Raw genomic sequence first — 16,948 nt, 5'->3', positions numbered from 1 at the left:
AGGATGAAGTCCCATGTCTGATAAGAGTTAGAAGTGTGATATCAGGGAGGAAATCATCAAACCACATTTCCTGATTCTAAGAATGAAAGATGTCACTAAGAAACCTGGTAATAGCTGATAGGGACCCAAAGGGTGGGCAGAAACTCCAAAAATTTAATGTAAATATTGGAGCAAATGAATAGACATTCAACCAGCCGACACTGATGCACACAAGCCTGAGAGCCTGGTGAGGACCTGGACTGACATCCCAACTCTTCTCATTTGCCTGATTCTCTGTGTCGTCCTCACTTCTCTCAAACTCTACAGCAGCCTCTTGACTCTGGTGAGAAAAGGATTTCTCCTTATGACCGTCTCCTCAGCCAGCCGTCAACTCCACCCTGGGAGAAGCCTCTATTGGTTCCAGACTTGGTCACTGTGGTCTGAGTGAATGAGCATCTGCTGGACTTAAGATCTAAGACTTAAGACTTTAAAATCTAGCACTTAAGCTTAGCATGCAGAGGGAATGTCTGTAATAGGTCTGACATGTTAAGTGTGTTTGCAGTGCTTAGAACTAACTTAGAATTGTTTGCTTTGAATTGATTCTGATTATTGCAATGCCCAGCATTAAGGATTGTCATCCCTTGATTAAGAACCTATAGTGTGAAATTGTCTTAAGTGATTTGAGTAAATAAAACATTGAAAAGGGAAGAAGCGCATGGACATTCTTTATCTCTACCTTGACTGCGGATGTCGCATTTTTTGTCCACTGCGATAGAATGTCAACAGGTTGAGTGACCCCCATCAAGGCCCTGTCCTATCTGTCAAGGCAATGGGGGAATGAATGTCCTTGAGGGTGAAGGCTCATAGGGCCAGATTCCCCCAAGTCCTGAAGGGGTCCAGGGTCAACCTTAATGCCTCCCATCACTACCATTATTATGCATGAACCCTGGGTATGCTTCTCAGTAGGGAACCAAAAGGTCAGTTTCCTTCTGGACACTGGAGCCACCTTCTCCATGTTTCTCTCTTACCCTGGACTCCTTTCCTCTGATACTATGGCTGTGCGAGGGTCTGGATGGCCTACCGCTAGACATTTTGCTCCCCTGTTGTGAATGGTATGGGGTGATGTTTTCTCATGCATTCCTGATAGTCCCAGAGTGCACTACTCCTTTTTTGGGAACAGATATACTCTCAAAACTTCAGGCCTCCATCACCATGAATTTGGGACCCAAGGGTCCACTATGCCTACTTTTATTAGAATGTGATATAAACCCTGAAGTGTGGGCCACTGAGGGAAAAATCGGGTGAGCATAGAGGCAGTTCCAGTTAAAGTAACTTTGAAGGACCCCAATGTCTTCCCACACCAGGGACAGAACCCCTGCACCCAAAGGCAGAGAGGTTACTGGAGATCATTCAAAACCTCAAACAATGGGGACTCTTGGTAGTTTGGAATAGCCCCTGCAATGCGCCCATTTTTGGAGTCCAGAAACCAAGTGGGGGATGGTGCCTAGTCAAGATCTCAGGATAATTAATGAAACAGTCATCCCTCTTCATCTTGTGATGCCCAATCCTTATACTTTGTTATCTGAGATCCCAGCTGCCACTGCTTGCTTTATTGTATTAGATTTAAAGGATGCCTTTTTCTGTGTACCCCTGGACAATCAGTCACAATATCTGTTTTTTTAAAAAATATTTATATTTTAGTTGTAGTTGGACGAATACCTTTATTTCACCTATTTATTTTTATGTGGTGCTGAGGATTGAACCCAGGGTCTCACACATGGGAGGCAAGCAATCTACCGCTGAGCCACAATCCCAGCCCCTGTTTGCTTTTGAGGAGCCAGGCAGTGGATCTCAACTGACATGGACAGTGTTACACCAAGGGTAGACATAGTCCCCATTTATATGAGCAGGTCTTCACCAGGCATCTAGCAGAACTCAAGGACAGGTCATCTGTAACCTTCTTGCAATATGTAGATGACATCCTCCTATGCGCTATCACCCAGAAGGAATGTCAAATGGTTACTACAAAGCTCCTGAATTACTTAGCTGACAGAGGATATAAGGCCTCAAAAAAGAAAGCCCAAGTATGCCAACCACAGGTTCAATGTCTAGGATTACAATTGTCTCAGGGAATCTGCAGAATAGGAGAAGAAAGGATTGTACCTATAGGACGATACCCTCTACCCAGAACATAGGGCAACTTGGAGGATTCCTGGGGATAACTGGATAGTGCAGGCATTGGATCCCTGGGTATGGAGAGATATCCAGGCCCCTTTATCGACTCCTCAAAGAAACCCAGTGTTGATGGACAGCTGCCCAGAGTATGTTAAAGATTTCAAAGCCCTAAAAGAGGCCTTACTTCAAGCTCCTGCTCTCAGCTTGTTACAGAACAAAAATTTAATCTGTTTGTGACTAAAAGGGGAGGAATGGACTTAGGGGTGATAACACAAAGGAGTGGGCGAGCTCAACAGCCAGGAGCATATTTTGGCAAAGAGCTTGATATGGTATCTCAAGGATGGCGCTGCTGCCCGAAGTGGTGACTGCAGCAGTCTTGCTGGTCGCTGAGGCAATTAAGATAACCCTAGGAAGGCATCTTATTGTGTGCACTTCTCACTTTTCAGGAATTCTGAATGCTAAAGGGGGATCATAGCTCTCAGAGAGTTGCCTTCTCAAATACCGGGCCTTGCTCCTAGGAGGGCCAGTGGCTCAAGTAAAAACTTGCTCAAATTAAAACCCAGCCACCTTTCTTCCAGAATCACCAGAAGGAAACCTTGAACATGATTGTCAACAAACCTTAGCCATAGATTACTCAGCTGGGGGAGGCCTCTCAAGTTTTCCCATATCCAATCCAGATCTCATTATGTACTTGGATGGAAGTTCTTTTATGGAAGAACCCAAAGCTGGATATGCCATGGTGACTTTTTTTTTTTTTTTTGTAGTTGTAGATGGACAGAATGCCTTTGTTTGTTTATTTTTCTGTGGTGCTTAGGATTGAACCCAGTGCCTCCCACATGCTAGGCAAGAGCTCTGCCACTGAGCTACAGCCTCAGCCCCACCATGGTGACTTTTTAATCATAGCGCATGGGGTATTAACCATGGTAGGGTGCTGCATTCAGAGATTAATCAAAACTGCACTCACTAAACAAACACCTGTCTCTTATCAACAACAAAATCTCTTCCTCTTAGACCAAAGGAACCTCACATCTATCAGGGACCCCTGGCCACAGAAAACCCTTGTTGCTGCTTCTCAATGCTCCTTAAAGCAGGAAGCAGTTACTGAATGGTTGTTCCAAGATGGCTTCTACAATGAACCCGATCAACCTGATCATCCCTGAAAGGGAAACCTGGATATTTTACTCCTCCATACCTCCTCTCAGCTTGAAGCAGCTAGGGCAGTCATTGCCCAATTCCCCTTATCAGGGGGGAATGAGACAGAAAATGATAGGCAATGGAGGGTAGAAAGGGACAGCAAACACCAATAAGAGGGCAGGTATGGGGACAGCCATTCTTTTTTTAGGGGGGTACTAGAGTTTGAACTTGGTGGCACTCAACCATTGAGCCACATCCCCAGCCCTATTTTGTATTTTATTTATTATAATTGAGACAGGGTTTCAATTAGTTGCTTAGCATCTCACGGTTGCTGAGGCTGGCTTTGAACTCATGATCCTCCTGTTTCAGCCTCCTGTACCACTGGTATTACAGACGTCCACCACTGTGCCTGGCTGGGACAGCCATTTTAACATGTCTGGCATGTCCTAAAACAGTTTTTGTTTCTCAAAGTGCACAAATCTCCATCTCACAGTGAGCAATGGCATAATCTGGCCCGTGCCCACCAGGGGACAATTGAAACCAATCAAGAGGAACTATCAACTTTCCCTTATGTCCCTTTTAAAGTTGTAAGACTTAGATGGCACACTTGCCCCTTCCAGGCCTATTGTGCTGGGAGTTCTGTCTTTTTCTCACCTTAAATAAAATTCCTGTTCTTGCTTACCTTGGTGGAGTTCATGGCGTTCATTCTTTGACTCTGTGGAATATGAACCTGATCCCAACTCTGCTGGTAACAAAAGCATTCACTCTAACAGCCTGGAGCCTCAGCAACTCTGAGGTCTGTTCCTTGATGTCCTGCAAATGAAGAGCTCTCCATCCCATCATTTCCCATTGATTTGAAATGAGAGGACCAGCTGGAGCTGATGGGCCCAAGATGAGCATGAAGTATTAAGCTCCCTGTCTCTGCATAGGCTGCTGCTGTGTTATACTTTTATTGGCAGCCTCACTTTCTCTGTTCCCTTCCTGGTCCATCTCAGAAAAGTCTGAGATGTTCTGAGTTAAGTTACAGGTCAGAGACTGTGGAGAGGAAAGAGATAAGAGAAGTTCATTTTCATTCAACAAAGAAAATGCAAACAAAACAAAACAAAAACCCCAACATCAAAACAAAAAACTCTGAACATTGCCCTTCTTGCATGCTGACGATCACACTTCAGTACCACACTGCATTCTGTTTTTGGAACCAACAGCCAAGAAGTAGCAAAATCCTCTCTTTATGGACAAGTTTCCTATCCCAGGCCTGTTCCCGCTTCCCACTGTCCCATTTCTCTTATGCATAGCTAATGTAAACCGTTTCTTCAGTGTAAACAATTTGTTTCTTTTCCCCCAAATTCCATTACTAAAATCCTGACCCTTTAGGTTCAGTGGACACTTCTCCAGTTTCTATCTGGCCATGCTGGTGGCTTAGAGAATTTGTCCCAGGACTGCGTCCATCCATCATCTTTCTTTCTTTTTTTTTTTTAATATTTATTTTTTACTTGGGCTGGCGTTGTGGCTCAGTGGTAGCGCGCTTGCCTAGCGGGCACGAGGCCCTGGGTTCGATCCTCAGCACCACATACAAACAAATAAAGGTATTGTGTCCAACTGCAACTAAAAAATAAATATTTAAAAAAAATATTTTTTAGTTGTAGTTGGACACAATATCTTTATTTTATTTATTTTTATGTGGTGCTGAGGATCAAACCCAGGGCCTCGAACGTGCTAGGCAAGTGCTCTACCACTGAGCCACAATCCCAGCCCGCCATCCAACATCTTTCAGCCAGCATCTGTAACAGCTCAATCAACTCTTTATTTCAGAGATTTCTTGGTCTCAAAATTTTGACTTAGCATTTGTCGACCTGACCATGTCCCCAGATGCACCTGGGAGAGAACTGTTGTGTCAACACCCTGATCTCAGATGACTTGCTCATCTTTGTCACGTCATTTTCCCTTCCTCATGAGACCCTCAGCTGCCCATTTCTTGGATTCTGACTTTGGTGAGCCATCCATTTGGAAGGGCTTTTAAACATTAGCAGTTGTTTTAAGAAATAATGTGTGTGTGCTGGGATTGTTCTTAATCCTGATCTGGTAACACCTGCCCTTGGATTAGTGGGGGTGGTTTGGCTTGCTGTTCAGAATTTAAGGAGAGCATTGGGGTTGCTGAGTGGGCCTAGGGGAGGTCATGTGGGACCCACCTCCCCATTTTGCCTATCCCTTTTTTCCCACTCCACCAGGTGCTTCCTGCCTCTACTTTCCCCTCTATCACCTTATACCCAGGATACAAGATCCCTGCCCCTAAATAATTGGTTCCCACCCCAGGCCCCTCTGTGATTTTGGAGCTCTTTCCCTCTAAGTTTCTAATGTTCAAGTCCCTCCCTGTGTCTGGGACTGGGGTAGGGGTGCAGCACAGTCCGGTCAAGGTGCCCTGAGACTTCTGGCATTGTTCTGCATGCCATGGCCAGGTTCTGGTTCCAAGAAGTTCCTGCCTGGAGAGCGAGACTGTGTGGTTTTTCTGAGTGGACATGCTGATTTGGGCTGACTCAAATTGTTTACAGAGAGAGGCCCTTTCCCCAAAAGCCTAGGGGTGGCTCTGACTACTCCCAGTCCTACGTCCCAAATTTTCCCCAGAGGCAACGTCAAATGCATCTGGAAACTTTGGTCACCCTCAGGGATGAACTTGATTTCATGATTCTACCCTTGTTTTCAGATGGATTTAACTGGAAGGTTGCTCTGGGGATTAAAAAACTTAGCATGCTAAAGTGCTGCCCCCTGCAGGCAGGCTGGGTCTGGCCTCCTGAGAAACCTCTGCCTTGCGGAGTTTGCTACGCGATGTTTTGCCAAATTGGTCCAAGGTAAGAAATTTACGAAATTATGCATATAATTTGATTCAGCAAAATAGTAATTTTCATGCCTTTAGGGAAGAACTATTAATTCTCAAATCTTATTTTTGCTCTAAAGTCAGGCCCATTTTGTTAACCAATACAACAAATAGTTAACAATTAGTAAGCCATAACTTTGCATGAGACTCTGTGTTATTTCTTTTATATGCATAATTTTATTTAATATCTTAAAAACCCAGGGAGGTAGGTCCTGGCCAATTTAATGCCAAATTGTAGTTGATGAAATTGTGGCTAAGGGACATCAGGTTACTTGTCACTGTTTCACACTGAGTGTGAATAGAACACAGAGCCTTGGCTCTTAATCACTATACTACTTTATAATATGATGATATAAAGTTAGTAGCAAATATTAATAAGTGTTTGCTATATGATAGGCAATGTGCTTTGAGTTTTGTGTGTATTAACTAATTTCTTTTCTTTTTGAACACAGGGATGCTTTATCACTGAGCTACATTCCCAGTCCTTTTTTAAATTTATTTTTAGACAGGAGCTTGCTAAGTTGCTCAAGTTGCTCAGGTTGGCCTTGAACTAGAAATCCTCCTAACTCAACCTCCTGAGTTGCTGGGATTACAGGTGTGTGCCACCATACCTGGTTCTCTATATGAACTCATTTAATACCCACAATAACAGATATGACTCCATTCCCATTTTATCTGTAAGGAAACCAAGTCATAGAGAGGTTAAATTACTTGTACTAAGGAAAGGGTGCTCCAGGATGTGACCCATTCAATCTGAGTCCAAAGCTCACATTGTTTTTAGTTGTCAATGGATGTTATTATTTATTTATATGTTGTGCTGAGAATCAAACCCAGTGCCTCACACATTCTAGGCAAGCGCTCTACCACTGGGCAATGATCCCAGCTCCCCAAAGCTCACATTTCTTATCATGTGTGTTCAAAGCCTTTTCCTCCTGACAAAGATGGACTAGGCTGCCTTTGAAGTCTGGTTTTAAGCATGGAAAGTAAAATGAAATCAAGAGCTTTCTGCTTTCTCTGCTCCTGGTATATTCGGAATGGCAGGAAACTGTTATGGTTGTTGATCATCTTCAACCTTTGGGTACCAGCCACAGCATGTCAGGGTGGCAGAGATGCCCATGCAACCCCTTGTGAGCTCTGTGGTTTGTAGGAGGCCCTGAGGGATGGAATCATGTGCACGAGCAGTTTTAAGTTCTAGGTGTCCCCAACTCTAGAGAGCTCTGAATCCTAGGAGCCATGTTTGTATTTGAATTTTACTATGTGTTTAATTGGGGTCACACTGAATGGGATATGCAGATGCTGTGTTCAGGGGTGGCATCAACCCTGAGCCTTGGGTAGTGGAGGCTGGCAGCTGCAGAGAATTGCCCAGAAGGCTGGGGCCAGGCCACTTGGATGTTGCTGAGAGAGTTGAAGGAGAGGGTCATTTCCAGATTGCTGGGCTTTCTGCTCTTGCTCTCAAACACCTCAGGGTGCATCCCAGAGGCCCCTGAGTATCCCCAGGAGTATATTCTGAGGAAAGTGACTCTGGCCTTTGTGTTGGCCACTTCCTGTCAGGGAGAGAGCTCAGGAACAGTCCTGCCTCTTATACTCGGGGGTTCTCGACAGTCTTATCAACTTCTGACCCCTCACAACTTTTAGAAGCTTTGTTTCCCAGCAGTGAGTGGGTTTGATCTCTTTTCAGCCATCTCTTCTTCACACCAACAGAGTTCACTAACTCTGGTTTGCTGCTTCTATTTCCTTCACCTATGGGCTTGCCCTTTTCCTCAGGAGAGTAAAGCTGGTTTTAGAAATTCCACGACCTTTCATCTCCCGACTGTGCAGTTGCCCCTATCGTTCAGCGCTCTGTGCCAGTTACCTAAGGGTTGACCTCAGAGTGACTGATGGGTCCTGAGGCTGATGGATGGAAATAGCAGGATGGCTTCCGGCTGCCCCTCCCCATGGCAAGTGTCAACCAGCCTGCTGGGTACCATGAACAGCAGCTGTGGGCATGCTAACCTGAGCAAAGAGGCTCAGGTTTCTCCAGTGAAAATAACACAGTAATGACATGCAATTCCTGGGTCATGTGGGATGTGCCAAGGGCTGGTCAAGCAAGGCTGGTGAGTGCTGGGAGTCCCTGGGTCTTGGATGATTCTCACTGTTATGGAGCCAGAGAGAATACTAAGACTGTACATTCCACCAGAGGCAGGTCAGAAAGAAAAAAGCATACAGATTCAATGTCTGAGAGATAGGAAGGGGCTGCTGAGAGTTTATAGTAATAGTTTAATAAGTAAAAAGGTGATCTGAGACTTTAATTCTCTACATTTACATTTCCTTTTCCCACATTTATGGATCTCACTGTGGAGCCAGTGATGCTTCAGTAAAAGAATTGCAAACTCAAGATACCTAGTAGGGCCAGGGCAGTGGTGCATGCCTGTATTCCCAGGAGCTCAGGAGGCTGGGGCAGGAGGATTGTGAGTTCAAAGCCAGCCTCACCAACTCAGTGAGACCCTGTTTCTAAGTAAAATATTAAAAAGGACTGGGGATATAGCTCAGTGGTTAAGTGCCCCTGAGCTCAATCCATGGTACCAAAAACAAAACAAAACAAAAACACTAAACCTACTAGGGCTACCCAGGCAACAAGTGAATGCAGCAGGCCTAGTATGAGGCAATAGGGAGTGGGAGAGATGGTGGTAAATTGGAGAGTCCTGGTCCAAAAGAGCTATCTGAAAATCAGATTTACACCAGATACCAGTTTTCCACAAAGTTGAACATCTATCTCAGATTTCTAAGTAAAAAAAACCCCAAACTTATTAGTAAACATTATTTTGTTGAAAGCAAGAAAAGAAAGAAAGAAAGAAAGAAAAAGAAAGAAAGAAAGAAAACCACATTCAGTACAATTGCATTAAGTACTTCCACTGTCACACTTCTCTTCATGGAAACTCATCCTTTGGGATCCCCCAGTATAAACCCTTGGCTGATGGATGTTGACCTTATGCAGGCATCAATCCCTAAAGTTAGCTCATATGAGAACCCTCATAGATTGCAAATGACCATTAAAACTTTCTTAGGAAGGTACCCTGCTGATGGCTAATAAAGTGCCTTTTTCTGATGTCCACATGCTTGGATGATAAAGAATGGTAGATGTTTTTCAGCTGAGCGGCAGATGAAATGATTGGCTTGGGTTTAGGAGTTGAGTTGTTTGGAACATTCTAGTGTGCCTTTAAAATCAGAATCATTCTTAGCACGCTGGAATCGGGGCTGACTGAGTCAGATTTATACCTGTGGTCTCCTACTCACTCTGAGGCACATGTTCCCTAGGGAGAAGGGTGGATATGAGATGGTCTTTTCTTTAGGCATGTGAACAAGGGTTTCTCTTTCCTTTGTCAAGCTCACACAGTCAAATTCACATAGGTACCACACATTTAATGTGGTTTCTGTATTCTGAGAGTAGTCCACAGAACTAAAAACCTCACATGTGCACAGAAGAAGGAACAGTGATCTTGCACTGGATCCAAAGGCTTGCTTCAAGCAGCCAAAGAAGCTCTGATTAGTGACAAGGTACAGTTGTATGTTATACACAGAAGTTTAGGTTGTTGCCAATGAAGGAAGGGGTCACAAGGAGAACAGGTGTAACTGTGTGGAATACTTCTATAAGGAGAGATATACTTGGGGCTGGTGTTGTGGCTCAGTGGTAGAGTACTTGCCTATCATGTGTGAGGTATTGGGTTGGATTCTCAGCACAGCATATAAATAAATAAAGTAAAGGTTCATTGAAAACTAAAAAAAATATTTGAAAAAAGAGATCTATACTCTAGGGTTGGGCTATCCTTCAAGGAAATGATATATATGCCTGATAGTTTATGTGAAGACCTGAATTTTTGAATTTCAGCTCTGCTAATTATCAGTTCTGTGACATAGGTACACTATTTCACTTTACTAAACGCCAGTTTCTTTATCTGTATGGTTCTAATTTTAGTAGTAGGTGTGCTGTCAAAGCAAAAGTTAACCATTCATTTTAGAAATATGGAGTCCAGAGTCCAGTTTTGATTGAGACCACACAGTGAAGTCTGTGGTCACATTAGATTGAGATCTTCAGGTCTCTTGACTTTGGATCTGGGGCTAACTTGGTTTTATTTATTTATTTAGTTATTTTAATCGTAGATGGACACAATATCTTTATTTTATTTGGTGCTGAGGATCAAATCCAGTGCCCTCCACATGTGCCACGAGCACTCTACCACTGACTACAATCCCAGCCTAGGTTTTATTTATTTATCCTTTCTTTCCTTCAAGCATTCATTCATATAATTTTTTTTTTGGTTGGAAGAGCTAGAGAATGGAGCTCACATTCCAGTGGAAGGGATATGGCTGCCTCCTGAGATAGGAGAGCATTCCACTCTACCCTCGATAATGGCATTATCCCACCTGGCCTCTCGCCAGCTAAACTTCCTTCCCTGCAGAGTACCAGGAGGCACATAGTCTCTGAATTGAGACCAGGAGGAGCAAAACTACATTGAATAGGTGAATGAGTGCACCACTGAGAAATCTGCCACTTTGTTAAGTTTCAAAAGTAATTGAAACCCATTTTTTTTTTTTTTTGTACCAGGGATTGAACTCAGGGGCAATCCACCACTGAGCCACACCCCCAGCCCTATTTTGTATTTTATTTAGAGACAGGGTCTCACTGAGATGACTATTTCCTCGCCTTTGCTGAGGCTGGTTTTAAACTTGTGAACCTCCTGTCTCAGCCACCCAAGCAACTGGGATTACAGGAATGCACCCAATTGGGAAAAAAATGACTGATTTTTTTGTTTGAAAATGTTTTCTAGTCTTTGAGAGTGCTTTCCCTTTGGAATTTTTAGGGTCCGATGACCCTAAAAGGAATAATGAACCTATCAGTGGTAGCCAGGAGAGAGCCTCTTCCAGAAACTCTTGTTCTTTGGCAATGAAGAATACTGAGAATGAGGGCAAGATGAGATTAGTTTGCTTCTGAAACCATCTGTGACCATTCCACATGGCAGCTGATTTGTAAGAACAGGCAATAAACACCTAATATTCACTCATCTCTGAGCACAGCCTGTTTCAAGAGTAAGTACTGGGGCTGTGGGAAAGCCCTGCTCTATGGGCAGATGGGAGCCAACAGACCCAGTGGTGCTGGCCTGGAGTAGTGCCTCAATTTTTGCTGATCTGGGGTCTAAATGCAGTTGAATTGTGGACTCCATGTCTCTGGATCTGATCCTGCTTTCTTCTGAGTGGGGAAGGATTCTGAACTCTCTGTGTAACACTATCTCTGTTTCTTGTTCAGCAACAGCTCCTTATGCATCAAGCTTTCCTGTTGTAGCTTAGTGTCTCTCTGATAAAAGAGATGGCCTATTTTTAGTGGGCTATTGTGCAGATAAGTGTTAAAAGACTTTAAACACCCTGGGCACTGAAGGGGGAAAAGTTGCCAGTCAACAGACAGAAGGTTTGTACTTGGTAGGCAGGAGCCAGAGCTTGCAGAGTTTAGGGCTCATCTTTTTTTCTGTTTGTACCACCCTGTCATCTCTCTCAGAGGCTAATTGTTTCATACCAGGGTTTCTGATTGGCATGAAATGCATGGAACTTATAAACTGGTAATTTAGTAGGAGGGACTGCAGAGAAACTGGCTAATTCTGTGGAAAAAATAAAACTGCCCCCTACCTAATGTTGTAAAGGTAACTGAACAAGACTGTAGGCAAATACCATGGCAATAGGGATGGGAAGGATTTCTTATTTAAAACTTCAAAAGCATGAAACAATAACTTGACAAAATTAAATCAATTGAAGGATTCTATTCAACAAATGATACCATGGATGCTTATAACAGACCTGCAAAGGATTGGACAAGACCATTGCAATGTATCAACCCAACAAAGGTCTGCTATCATTCTATAAAATCAAAGGAATTCTTAAAAATCAACAAGAAAAAATATAGAATTCCTTTTAAGAGCAAAGAATTTGAAAAGGTATTTTCAGAAGAGGATCTTGAAAGAATGAACTAGCATAGGAAGAAATCCTCACATGCATTTGTGACCACATAAGTAAATGCCTATTAGACAACAGGTGGGTGTCACTTTACACTTGTTAGACTGGAAAAATCAGAAATGGAGGTGATGTCAGCTTGAGGTGGGGAGTAAAGATGCAGGATGCTTTTGTGCTTCTGTGGGAAGCCAATCTACTTTCAGGTCTACACACTCTGAAGAAATGCTTCTGTGAATTTAAGAAGAGACTCATGTAATAATGTCTGATTCATTCTACTATCCTTCCTATCTCCACATCCCCTCGCCTCCCTTTACCCCCACCTGTCTAATCCAAAGTACCTCTATTCTTCCCTAGGCCTCCCCATCCTTTATTGTGAATTAGCATCTGCAAAGAAGAGAACTTGCGGCCTTTGGTTCTTTGGGATTGGCTTATTTTGCTTAGCATGATATTCTCTAGCTCCATCCATTTACCAGCAAATCCCATAATTTCATTCTTTTTTAATGGTAATATTCCATATGTATATACACCACGTTTTCTTTATCTATTCACCTGGACATTATTACTCTATGTGCATATATGATCACATGACTGGTGTAATTCTACATCATGTACAACCAGAATAATGAGAAATTATGTTCCATTTATGAATAATGTGTCAAAAGGAATTCTGTCACATATAATTAATTAGAATAAATAAAAACAGAATTAATAAACAATGTTATTGATGAAAAAAAAGAGAGAGACTCCTGTAGAAGGGCGTGAGGCAATTGGGGAAGTGGGTAAGATATAAGACTTCCTGGAGTATGCAGCAGTCAGAAGCAATGGATTAGACGTACACAATTGGGGGATCTTAAGACCCTAGTACTGAATGAAAAACAGAGACAGATGAGACCTGTAATATGAAAACATTTAGTAAGTTAAAAACACTTTACCAGGTGTGGTGGCACACACCTGTAATCCTAATGACTCAGGAGGCTGAGGCAGGAGGATGTCAAGTTCAAGGCTGGGCTCAGCAACTTAGGGAGGCCTTGTTACAAAATGAAAAATAAAAAGGGTTGGGGGTGTACATTAATGGTAGAGTACATCTGGGTTCAATCTCCAGCACTGCAAAAACGAAACAAATAAATAAAATAAAAGCAATAGTTAAAAAAAAAAAAAAAACAATACTTACACACAAAACCATGACACACATACCCTTTGTCAGAGTTTATACAGAGGATTTCACATTAAGCAAACTAAAATAGGAAGGAGGGGGAATAGGATTGGGGATGAAAGAAACAGAGAGCAGCAAACATTATTGAACTCTGGAAGGCATTTTATTACTAGACCTGCAAATCAGTGAGGGAGACTGGGTGCAGTGGAACTTCCTGGGGAACCACCTTTAGCTGAATGCCTGACACTAAGTATTGGCTTAATGAAAGACTATGAATAAAGATCTAACTGGTGACATCATCCAGGACTTCATGGATTCCTTGATGCTACTCTCTTGGATGTGCCGGGGAATCTATGAGTTTGGCCCATGAGAAGGAAGTAAACTCATCCTATCCATTGTAACTATTTTCTACTAAAAATCCCTCTTATAAAAAAAATAAATAAATAAAGTGCCAAATTGTCTGTCAAGAAGATACAGTTTATTTGTTTGGTCCTAAGCAAGACATTCTAAAAAGCTGAAGATGGATCAGTTGTATATCTATCTATAGCCTAGAAGTTCATTGGTACAGGTTCTTAAATAATGTTTGGCAGAATATATTATTGTCACCCTTTAAACAAACTACAATCTCCAAAAATTCCTATTATGCCAGCAATGGCACTTATTCTTACTGGTAACAGCATCCAAGGAATTCTCTAAGAGTGAACCTCAGGTTTCAAATCCAGTTTCTCTGGATTTGAGATATCAGATCCTCCAGCATCAAAAGAGAAATGGTGATTACTACACAGCTTGTGTGTGGAATAGGGATTTAGCAGCTGCTGGGTTCATCTGTTCTCTTAAGTTCTATTTCTTTCCGTAGTTCATCTCCCATCATTAATCTCCTGGATAGTTGTCTCATTTCTACTTTCCCTTAGCCTAAATCAGATTTCCTAAGCTTGCTGTTTGGGGCCAGACAGCTGTGGTGTCTATCCTGCTCACAGCAGGATATTGAGCAGCCCTCTTGGCCTCTACCTACCAGATGCCAGGAACACCCCCAGTATGACAACCAAAACCTCTCCAGACTTTGCCAAGGGTCTCCTGAGTGCAAAGCCACATCTAGTTGAGAGCCACTCACCCACACAGAACCAGGGACACACCAACATTTCTGCATAACATCTATTTTAGAAATGTTCTTGTTTTCAGGATACAAGATGCAGAATTCTCTTTTCTTCTTCTGTTAGGCAAATCTAAAACTGGAAGCTCAGAGAAGATGGTTCCAGGGAACTATCTGGCTAAATCCAAGTGTGGCAAAAGGAAGATTTAGGACAATTTCTGAACTAATTCAGAAATAAAACAAACAAAACTTCCTGTCTAATTGAATATTTGGGCAAATGTGGTATTCAAGACTGTATTTTACAGGGAAAAGTTCTTCATGTTCAACTTTCCATGGCCAGAGACTAGCTGACTGCACATGTGGAGGTGCTGATGGGAATTGAGAGATGTGAACTTTGGGGTCAAGCTGCTCAAGCTTTGTCAATGGGTTGGAATCCTTCTGGGTTTTGTAAGATTTGTAATCAGAGAACAGTCCTGGTGTTCTTGAATTAGTTCTTTCAACTCAGTGGCCATATCAGTGGAAAAGACTTCTAAAAATTAGGGTTCATAGAACTAAGAAAAACAAAAAGTGTGTAACAGAATTGAGAACCTATCTGAGACAGTTTAGAAGAAATGAGTAAGTCCTTGGCTTTCTCTATCTGTAGCACAGAACATCAGGAAATGTTTGTTGTTGATCACGTAGATGGTTGTGATGGGGGAGGGCAGGTGGAATTAGGTTATAATTTGCTTAGGAGTTTTTTTTTTTTTTTAAACAGTTGTAGATATTTTTCCTAATTAGCTGACTGAAGACCAGGTTTAGGGAGAATAGAATCCCTAAGAGGGTCTTCTAATCTTGAACCAGGGGTTCTAAATCCTCTAGATTTATAGTGAAAAGAACAAGTGCAATTAATTTTTTCTGCTTCCACGTTTTCATTGAGGGATGTGCATAATTGGTTAGGGAGGAACTCATCGCCCTGTGATGAGGCCTGGGATACTGTGGCGAGTGAAGGAATGATAAAATATGCCAGAGAGAAGGAAGATATGGAAGTTGGGAAGCATCTGGAAGAAAAAAGAAGCCCAAAGGGAATGATACGATTGATAAATTGGAAGCTTAATGCTGTGAACGTTAAAAGAAAAGCTTCATGAAGAAAGAGATTAGAATCTCAGAGAATAAATTGCCAAATGAATTCAGGGTGAATCCCAGGGGATCAATGCCGATCTTGCCTATCATCCACACAGCCCAGCCTGGGGTCCTTATCTTCTCCCACCCGTTCTCACAATGCCTCACAATGGCCTGGGGATACAATCCAGACAACAGCACATTTTACAGACAAAAATACGAAATCCAGGAGGATGGGTGCTTGTTCAAGTCGGAATTCCCATGCAGGTTGTGTAGTACTTACTCCGTTATACCACACGGCTGCCCAGGCAGCACAGATTCTCAGTGAGCAAAATTGTATGGCTATAAAGTCTCCAGACTGAACCAATTTCTCTGGAGAAGAAAGAAATTAGAGGGGTAAACATTGAAAAAGAAGAGGTACATGTTTAAGTGAGCCTTTTCTTTACATTTATGGTAAATTTTCCATTTTCCATTCTCCATTCTGTTTAAAATGTTTTCTATAGCTTAGCTGAACAGGGCTAGAAATGGATGTGCAGGGTAGTGGAGGTGATGAGTCGGGAAGCTGACAGATAATAAAAGAAGGAAAGGGAACGGCTGTGTCTTTGTTTTGCCAGGGACTAGTCTTCTCTAAATTCTTGGAAAACAGAAAACATTAGTGGGCCTTTACCTTCATGAACTTGGACCCCAGTTCAGGGCAGCATTGTCTCTGGAGAGCAGGGAGAGAAGGAAACAAATAGGGCTGGACCCCACTGCATTTTCTGGCTTGTAGACTACAGTTAAGCTGAGCCTGTTCTTGGAATGGTCAAGTCCAAAAGACTAAGGCTCCAGGCCATGGGACCATGCATCCAGGTGCATTTCAGTGCTCAGGAGAAAATGAGCTAGATAGGCAATGAAATCAGGCATATGAGAAGAAATTCTTGTTTTTGCAACCTTGGTCTGTGCTGGGTAAAACTTATTTTAGAATGAATAGAGAATCTCTTCATCTGCTCAGGGAAATTGCTGGCTTGAATTTATAGTTGATTTCTTCCAGATGGGCTCATTGAACAAGTCATAATTCAGCTTTCTGTGCAAGGAGAAAATGGGAGGTCATCTCAAATTGTGAAGAAATATTGAGGAAATTAAATAATTTTTCTGGATGAACATGTATAAGGCAAGGATGGAAGTAGAGGTAAATGAATGCTCTCCTATTCCTCCACAACAGATATTATTTGATTTGTGTATAATTTATCACCTTGGATTTAGGAATGAAATTGATTATATTTCAAAAGCAGCTAAGTGGAAATTTATTTGAATTTGAATACATGGAGCCAAAGAAAAGGAAAGGACATAAGTTAAAACACTCAAGAAAATTGCATGAAGAGGCTAATGACTGGAAGGAGCATAGGGTTCTGGCCTTTTAGAAGTCTCACAGTGGGGCTTGATCCCATAGTTTGTAAGTAATGTTTTGGGAATGTCAGTGCTCTCTCAATGC

General features: G+C 42.4%; 1 protein-coding gene across 5 annotated transcripts in view; it reads left to right on the top strand.

Annotated features, from left to right (window-relative positions):
- Positions 1-16,948, top strand: part of Rab3ip (RAB3A interacting protein) — a 162,466-nt gene that overhangs the window by 16,705 nt on the left and 128,813 nt on the right. For 4 of the 5 annotated variants that reach the window (XM_071609685.1, XM_071609686.1, XM_071609692.1 and 1 more), the window contains exon 2: positions 5,990-6,134. The exons of the other annotated variant lie outside the window; for it this stretch is intronic. In XM_071609685.1, coding sequence (XP_071465786.1) covers positions 5,990-6,134 — 145 coding nt within the window. The remainder of the gene's footprint in view (positions 1-5,989; positions 6,135-16,948) is intronic. 5 annotated transcript variants of the gene reach the window in all.

Source organism: Marmota flaviventris, chromosome 3 (assembly GCF_047511675.1).
Source record: "Marmota flaviventris isolate mMarFla1 chromosome 3, mMarFla1.hap1, whole genome shotgun sequence".
Taxonomy (NCBI): Eukaryota; Metazoa; Chordata; class Mammalia; order Rodentia; family Sciuridae; genus Marmota; species Marmota flaviventris.
Note: the sequence above shows the minus strand (reverse complement) of the source record. Positions and strands in the feature narration are given on the sequence as shown.